Source organism: Sinocyclocheilus rhinocerous, unplaced genomic scaffold (genome assembly GCF_001515625.1).
Source record: "Sinocyclocheilus rhinocerous isolate Xijiao unplaced genomic scaffold, SAMN03320098_v1.1 scaffold1744, whole genome shotgun sequence".
Classification (NCBI taxonomy): Eukaryota; Metazoa; Chordata; class Actinopteri; order Cypriniformes; family Cyprinidae; genus Sinocyclocheilus; species Sinocyclocheilus rhinocerous.
In genome coordinates this window covers 268,523-277,699 of record NW_015638946.1, presented here as the reverse complement: position 1 = coordinate 277,699, position 9,177 = coordinate 268,523, and the positions used below count along the sequence as shown (strand labels likewise).

At 36.0% G+C, this 9,177-nt stretch overlaps 1 protein-coding gene across 1 annotated transcript in view; it reads left to right on the top strand.

Moving 5' to 3' along the window:
- The first annotated feature begins 4,352 nt into the window (after window positions 1-4,352).
- The window catches only part of LOC107750234 (non-canonical poly(A) RNA polymerase PAPD5-like), a 13,965-nt gene continuing 9,140 nt past the window's right edge, over window positions 4,353-9,177 (top strand). Inside the window, exons 1-8 of the mRNA XM_016565527.1 lie at window positions 4,353-4,381; window positions 5,045-5,168; window positions 6,034-6,080; window positions 6,643-6,763; window positions 6,857-6,964; window positions 7,389-7,517; window positions 8,160-8,373; window positions 8,485-8,611. Of these exons, the coding sequence (XP_016421013.1) occupies window positions 4,353-4,381; window positions 5,045-5,168; window positions 6,034-6,080; window positions 6,643-6,763; window positions 6,857-6,964; window positions 7,389-7,517; window positions 8,160-8,373; window positions 8,485-8,611 (899 nt within the window). The remainder of the gene's footprint in view (window positions 4,382-5,044; window positions 5,169-6,033; window positions 6,081-6,642; window positions 6,764-6,856; window positions 6,965-7,388; window positions 7,518-8,159; window positions 8,374-8,484; window positions 8,612-9,177) is intronic.

Below are 9,177 nucleotides of genomic sequence, written 5' to 3'. Positions count from 1 at the left end.
AACCGTTGAGGGTTGACTGTATAAAAACAGTTCGTGCTGCACTGTATTTGTTTTGTCCTATCGTATCTATCATATGTTGTTGCCTTATTAAAAAATATGCTATACATTTAAAAGAAATTTATTTTAATTTTATAGTATATACTTAAACATATATATGAATGTTTTTAATGAATGGATTTTATAATACAAATAGCAATGTGTAACATTTTACCATATTTAGTGCAACACTTTTATTTGTTCCCCCACAAAATATTGTTTTTTCACTAAATGTTTGGATTTCTAAAATTATTGTGCACTTATTTTTCTAGAATAACTTTTGCTGCCGAATTATCCACTAACCTAGTTTATGATACATTTTTGTCATAGATTATAAATATACATAGGCCTATATTTTTTCATATTTGTTTATTTTATTTTTCTTTATAATGAAGTAGTCTGTATCTAGTAGATTGTGAAAGAATGATTATCAGTTCCACACACAGAGATATATAAATTCTACATTTATTTAAATGAGGGAAAAAAACTTCACTGGTATCGGATCGGTATCGGACAATACCGAACCCTAGTTATCGGTATCGGAGGCGAAAAAGGCGGATCGGAGCATCCCTATTAATTTGTGCAATGATAACCTACCAGCAATGTTAAGATGATTTAAATATATTAGAATGAGTACATTACAATATAAATGTATTAGAACAAGTACATTATTATTTATGGGCTTAAAAACAAGATGCAAACAATCAGAATATTGTTGGGGAGTGCCCAATGTAAACATGAAACATATGCCATTACCTATATTGTACTGTGGTACAGTTATGGAGGCCCTTCATAATGCAGAGGTAAACTGCCTGTTCTGCCTGTAGTTAGCAACAGCCCTATAGTATGCAGTGATTAATAATAGGGCTGAACCGATTCCTCGAGTAACTCGAATACAAAAAATCATCGAGGCAAATTATGTGCTTCGAAGAATCGTTTAGTCCATTTACTAGGGATGCACTGAATTTTCGGCGGCCGAAAACATATGCCGCGCCGCCCAGCAGTGTTCTATGAGGAGTGGATCGTGCCATGGATAACCTACCGAAGTAGACAGTCGTGTACTTTTTGCGTGTGCGAAGGGATACGTCAACGCCGTAGAGAAGTATATTGCAACACAGACGCATGTTTTTTTTCTAGGTTTTCTTATTTTCTTTGTTATCTTTATTATCAATCATTAACTTTTTTATTTTACTTTCCTGTGTTCTGATGACATTGAATATATCCTTGATACAAATTGTGTATTGCAAAGTTGTATGTCATTAATGTCATCTCTGTACTGTTGACAAACATAAAAAAAAAAAAAAAAGAATTCATTCACTTTCTCTTGGAGATTAATGACTGTGCAAATTATACACCATCAAAGTCGCAATTTTATGTTATGTTGACGATTATTTACAACAACTTCAAATATAAACACATACATTTAATAATTATAATCTATAAACATAATATTCTGGAATGTGTCATTCTGAGCTTTAACTTTAGGTGTCTTGGGTATATAAATTATTGGTAAGAATGTTATAGGCTATATTGTTTTCAGGAGAAGGTGACCATAAAGTATTTGAATAGCCTATTATTTTCAAGAAATCAATGACAAAATATATGACAGGAAAATAATATTTTAATCAAATGCAAAACAATGCAAATGCAAAATTTTCCAATGTTTTAACTAGGACTGTCAGTAACGATTATTTTGTTAATCATCTACTGAAGATTTTATTTAATTATATATTTTTTGGTAATAAAGATAGATCTAAGTGAACAATAGCCTTTGGTATGACTTAAATACATGTAACAACATGTTTCATTGTAACGTGCAGGTTTTGAACACAATGTGCGCATTTTCCTGTCTCATGTTTCCCCATTTTTTAAAAGGTTGCCTACTAAATGTATGCTCAAATCCAAGTCTAGAAGTAATTGAATCTTCTTTTCTATTTCTCCTAGTTACTCTACCTTTACCAGCATTTCTTTGGATGTTATAATGCCATCTTCCTGTTCTTTCTTCCTCCCATTGTTTTTGCCATGTACTTTTCACATTGTTTTATTAACTTCATCTCAGTCTTAACAATTTACTTTCATGTCTATATCTAACTTTCCTTTGGTCTCCTTGGCACATTCACCTGCCGATTAATATATAGCCTATCCTTTTACTAACTCAAGAGGTTGCATTACAGAAAAATAAAAGGTTTGTTTTAAATAAAACAGTAATTAATATAAAATTCTAGACAGCTCTGAGCCATGTGTATATATATATATATATATATATATACACATATATATATATACATATATATATATATAATAAACATGAAATTCAATTATTACGCACTATTGTCCCTTGTGGGAATAAGTTAACTAATTACAGTGAAAGCAATAGCCTACATCTAATGCAAATATTTAAATGGTTTTAAAGGCGACATACATGGGCACAACATAGGCTATGTATCAGGCATTTTAAGGCGACGTACATTGAGACGACGTATGTATCAGGCATCTTGTGAGGCGACGTACATGGATACGACGTATGTATCAGGCGTCTTGTAAGGCGACGTGCCTAGTTCAGACATACAGAATTTTTATACATTTCTCACATACGCCGTAGTCATGTCGCCGTCAGGTATAGTTCTACCATGACGTCGCAGTGACGTCGCCGCCGGTCTGTCGACTGCCGTCCCTATCAATCCCATTCAAAAATCGACACTGACTGACGGCGACGGAAGGGTAGACTGCTCCTTCTCCTTCTCCTGCTAAGCCTTCGATCTGTCACATAACACTCGCCATACGCGCGTTTTCCTTTACCACACACACTGAAGCGCGCGTGACACTCGCGGTGATTTCAGCGTCTGCCGTCTCAATGAGGACATAAACACACAAACAACTCCAGAACTGCTCTGAGAGTCACTTCATGACAGTTTCATTTGAGTAAAACTAGTGTCATATCATATACACACAGAAATGTAAAGGTATTCATGGCAACCCGGTTTAATATGAAGACATTGCAGCAGAAATATATTACTATTGTTCAGCAGAATGTACATACTACTACTAAAATTATGAAAACTTTATTTTTTAAGGAATGATCACACAACATTTCTGCCATGTTTTAATTTTAATAGTAAATCCTCGTTGTTTGCCAAAAAGTTTAATTTTCAATAATTTAAAGATAAATGCTATTTTATGCCTTTATTTGATAACCAGATGCACAACACATAATTTCTGAGGAAAAAGAAAACATTTCATAAGGCTATTTTAAGAATAAATAACAATAAAACATTAGGTGAGAGAAAATAAAACATAACTTTATAATTGTCATTTTCTTTAATCATAGCTTCATATCATACCAATTTATATTATTATAACACCTAAAATATGTTGCCCTCCTTTAAAGGATTACACACACACACACCAGTATGCAGAGAGACATTTAAGAGGGTTTATTCTCCAAATAACTTTAAATTCATGTTGATGAAAAACGTGTTAATAAATGTTATGTGTATGGACTCTTGTCTTTGTTCCACGTTAGCTTCAAAGCTAAGAAGACAGTAAAGGCTTATGTCATGCCTGAGCTGTAGTTAGGCTGAAACTTGAAAGTTAAGTTGCACAATGTTTAGGTTTTATTATTATTTTTTTATTACTATTATTCTGATTTATGTCTTAGTTTTTGGTTGTACTATGTTTACCTTTTTTAAAGTAATTTGAAATTGATTTTTATATTTTTATATATTTGTATTTGCATTTTGAATTTTAGTTTTCACAGTTATTAATATATGCAATTTCAGCAATAAAAATGTTGACTGAAAAAGCCCTAATTAATAAACAGCTGTTTTACTAAATTCTTTTGAGGTGACATTCAGTGCAGTCCCGTATCGTGATACATATCATATCGTGGCCTCTGTATCGTGACACGTATCGTATCGTGACTTTGCTGTTGATACACAGCCCTAATGCCTAATAGAACCGCTTTAAGGGAGAAAATGCGCCAGGTTCCGAAACAAATGCTCCAAAGGAGCCAGGTGTGAACACGTCCTAAGTGGCCTGTCTCCTCCAAAATTTTCTGATGCTACTGTGTTGGAATATTTTTTTTTCTTATTTACATTTATGTATTTTGCCACACTTTTATCCAAAGCACCTTACATTGCATTTATTGTGTACGTTATATCAGTTCTTGCAATCCCTGGAAATCAAACCCATGACCTTGCCATTGTTAGCGCCATGTTTGAGCTACAGGAAGTCTATTGGAGTCATTACCTAAGTCATGGGCAGACTCTGCAAATGTCCAGAATGATGGAACCACCTGCAGCAGCAGCTATATGTGCATGAGTAAGGACGACTGCCAGTTTGGCAGGCATGTGCGGATTCAACCCTGGTCATTGGATTGGCACCTGGCATCAGAAGACTAGTGTTAGGAAGAGCTGGAAGAGAATGGGAGGTTGATAGCAGGTGCCTTGGCACAGTCATCTACTGAACATACTGAACTTGCATGACACCAAGAAATTATTTCAGTGAATGAATTCTTCTTCTCTAAGCAGCTTGCATGTATAGTATTTCTGCAGGTTTGTCCCATGCAGTGTTAGATACTGCTACCATTGCTTGAATTTAGTGTTCAGATAACAGGTTGGAATAAACTTGAACTGCTGGGTCAGGTTGGGTTGGGTTGAGTTAAATGGTGTGCTGCTTTCTAGGGTCAAATTATTAGAGATGTGTAATAATGAGGTGTCACCTAGCTACACTTTCCCTTTCCTGACTCAGAAGCCTCACTAGCTCTCCCAGCTGTAGCAACCTGTCTTTGAATGGTTACTTACCTGTAACTAGGGTGTGAATTTGTTTCTTTGTTCTTCTCTTACCCTGAGTCATGTTAACCAATGTTCTCATCGCTTAAAATCTGTGGTACTGTGCCACCAAAGCACTTTGATGTAGTATTTGTGTTAAACACTAAAGAGCTTTATTGCCAATAATGCAGTCACTTGATTATGTAATAATTAATTTCTCTCTCTCTCTCTCTATCCAGCCTGCATGAGGAGATAAAGGACTTTTATGAGTATATTTCTCCTCGTCCAGAGGAGGAGCACATGAGGCTAGAGGTGGTGGCCAGGATCCACAGAGTCATCAAGGACTTGTGGCCCAATGCCGAGGTTAGTGTTACTCACACACACAGTTTCAGTTAATATGATTATCTTCTTGGGGTTTATGTCATTTTGTATTCTTGAATATTTGGATGATGGGGAACAATCAATAAGGTAGGTACCTGCCAAAGAGGCATAAATACAAACACTTGACCTTTTAAATATCAAAGACAATATGTGAATTTGTTTTTGCAGTAGTTCACCATTATGTTGATGTCATGGACATGCAGAGGTCTAAATATAGAGCCTTGAGGAACCCCATTTCTAAGTTGTCACTGGAACCCATTATACATACAATAAATACTCTTCTCAATTCACCTGTACATCTAAAAGGATATGTTTATTGATTTAAAGGGTTAGTTCACCCAAAAATGAAAATTCTGTCTCAAGAAAATTAATTACTCACCCTCATGTCGTTCATCAGGGGTTCAACCGTAATTTAACGAAGCTACGAGAATACTTTTTTTACGCAAAGAAAACAAAAATAACATGACGCAGCTGACACACAATAGCATATGCTGTTTACGTTCAGTGGATATTCTCCAAAATGGCACCAGGGTGACGCGGAGGAGACGAATTGTTGAATAAAGACGTTATTTTTGTTTTCTTTGCGTACATTTGAGTCAGTGTAATTACTTGCAAAAACACTTGGACTGAAACTGGCGAGAAAGATGTGACCTCATACTATACTATTGATTATTTTACTAATGCACTCAAACATCAGAGTGTCTCGTGGGAATACCTGTGTCTGATTTGCATGTTACAGATCTTTCCTGTTTTAAATATGAATACAGGATGGGTGTTGGGACTAATGGTTTCATAGGTAGATTCTTGTAAGGGCAGATTTAACCTGTTTTTATATTTTCTGTTTCAGGTTCAAGTGTTTGGCAGCTTTAGCACAGGCTTGTATTTACCTACAAGGTAATATGATTTTTTTTTTTTTTTCTCTTGCTGCATTTTTTCCACTCAGCACAAAATTCATATGTTCTAAAATGGTCTTTTTGTAATTGTGTAATGCAAGTATTGTGACGTGTAGACGTGTTTGTGTGTGTATGTGTACTTTTTGTGTGCTTGCAAAGAAGGGATTAAGATTTGTAATTTTAGCTCTGCTTATCCTGTGATCCCGAGTGTGTGTGCAATTTTCTTTTTTTATGCCAGTCTCATGTCACTCACACCAGTCATACTGTGTTTATACACCACCTGGATTACTGAACTGTGGCTTAGTGGAATAAATCTGTCTTTGCCAATACACAAGTATGCTAGTTGTTGAAACAGTTTAGTTTAATACTCACTTGTAACATCCATAAATTAATTTGTAACATACTCTGGTGCCCTTTCATAAGTTTGTTTTTAGTTTGTTAAAAGTCATCAAACTTGTTCCAAAACATCATACACATCATTCAGTGTATTGCACATTCATTAAGATGAGAATCATTCTTGTTTGCTTCTATTTAACACTTTCTCTTCTCTCTCTTTATTTCAGTGATATAGACTTGGTGGTTTTTGGTCACTGGGAGACTTTACCTCTCTGGACTCTGGAAGAGGCGCTGCGCAAGAGAAAAATTGCAGATGAGAACTCTGTCAAAGTCCTGGACAAAGCAACGGTACGAGCACCGCTGTGTCATACACATGCGTTGGCTGTTTTTGATGTCTGTCAGACATCCCTGCTTGTGCTTTAACGCACTGTGTGTTTGTAGGTCCCCATTATTAAACTGACAGACTTGCACACAGAGGTAAAAGTGGACATCAGCTTTAACGTACAGAATGGTGTTAAAGCTGCAAACCTCATCAAGGACTTCAAACAGGTGAGTGTGGAGTTTTTTTTTTTAAGTCCTCTTTCAACTCAAGCGATAAATTAAGAGGGAAACAGAAATGCTGATTTCAGATGGAGCTGTTTATGTTTTAGAAACTCATTTGAACTGGATTTTCAACATCTCAAAAAGTGAAAAGTCTCCCAAGCACCTAATTGTTCATGTTCTTTTTTCCCTTTCTGTGCAAATCAGCATAAAAATGTCTGCATACTCTTCCTCCACATGCTTTGATGATATGTTATCAAGAATAAACTCTCCTGTTGCTGTACATGAGTTTGTGTGAGAATGTATTCTAGGAATGTAGCTTTAATCTTGAAGAATGATTTGTAGTTGATATGCATCATTTAAATGCGAGGTGGTTTAATGACTTTATGCAGATTTATTTTCTGACTTGTGTGTATTTGTGTATGTGTTTCAGCAATTTCCTGTATTACCGTACCTGGTGCTGGTTTTGAAGCAGTTTTTACTGCAGAGAGAGCTGAATGAGGTTTTTACGGGAGGAATCGGATCATACAGTCTGTTCCTCATGGTTGTCAGCTTCTTACAGGTAAACACACTTCTACATATTCCGTCAAATACACACACTCACAGTACCCTAAACTAAATCCTACTAAAAACATGCATACTGCACTGCACTGTGACAGTAAAAATTTTTACATTGTTACAAAAGATTTCTATTTCAAATGCTGTTCTTTCTACTCATCGTAGAGTAGGATTACGGCTTATACTAAATTATTAATCTGCACAGCTGCACAACATTGATAATAATAAATGTTTTTTGAGCACCAAATCAGCATATTTGAATGATTTCTGTTGGTCATGTGACACTGAAGACTGGAGTAACGGCTGCTGAAAATTCGGCTTTGTCTTAACAGAAATAAATGACATTTTAAAGTATATTAAAATAGAAAACAGTTATTTGTGTAATAATATTTCGCAATATTACTGTTTTTACTGTATGTATTATAGAGCCTTCGTGAGCATAAGAGACAAAGCTGTAACAGCAGTGTACATTAGAATACAGCTTAAAATGCACACAACTCAACAGTTTTTGTGAATATCAGCTTGCTTTTGTTATCAAAGGTATATGCCTCAAGAGTGAAAATTACCCATTTAATGATAATTGCTCATAGGCTTTTTGTTAATACAACCGTTTAATTACTATTATAATTGCTGTTTTATTTCCCAGCTGCACTACAGAGAGGACGTGTGTAGTTCAAACCCAAACCTCGGTGTACTGTTGATCGAGTTTTTTGAGCTGTACGGACGGCATTTTAACTACCTGAAGACGGGGATCAGGATCAAAGACGGTGGCTCGTACTTGGCCAAGGATGAAGTGCAGAAAGGCATGCTGGATGGGTACAGACCCTCTATGCTTTACATTGAGGATCCTTTGCAGCCAGGTACAAACACAAACCCTAATGCACACACTTTTAAACAGCTCAACTGACACAAACATGTCACCAAAGATGGTATGGAAGATGTTTTTATCATTGGTTTTGTTTGTGTCATAGGAAATGATGTAGGGCGAAGTTCATATGGGGCGATGCAGGTGAAAGAGGCTTTTGATTACGCTTACGTTGTCTTAAGTCACGCTGTGTCCCCAATTGCCAAGCACTACCCCAACAACAAGTCTGAGAGGTGAGACAAAGAGAACTGTAATAGAGACGTGCGTGTTCAATTTTCTAAGTTGTAATTTCATAAGTAAAAAAACCCCTGCAAACTGACAGACAAACATTGAGAGAAGTCAAAGGCAGGGCTTAAAGTTTTCTGGCACCGTGCCGGATCTCCGGTGTGTGGCGTTTAGCTGCGGGAAAATAAGATCCTACATTTTAAAAAAAAGCTTGTTGATATCACGTTCGAGTTAATGAGTTCACCTACCAATGTATGAGAGGAACAGCTTTCACTCTCAACCAAACTAACATTACTAGCCAATCAGATGTTTTTGGTCCTATAAACATTAGACGCGCAAAATAATATCCAACTGCAGAGTCGCAGCTGATGAGCGCGACACATTCTGAAAAAGCTGCGAGGCGCAATGGTCAAATATTTCCATCTAGAGCCATATTTATATAGAAAAGCTATTTTCTATATAATTAACGGAGCGTTGTAAACAGCTCAGAGTAGTCACGTCATCTCCATAAGAACGATATGATTGGCAGAACAAATTTACCTGTAGTTTTGAAAAGGTCCTGTTCACACATGAT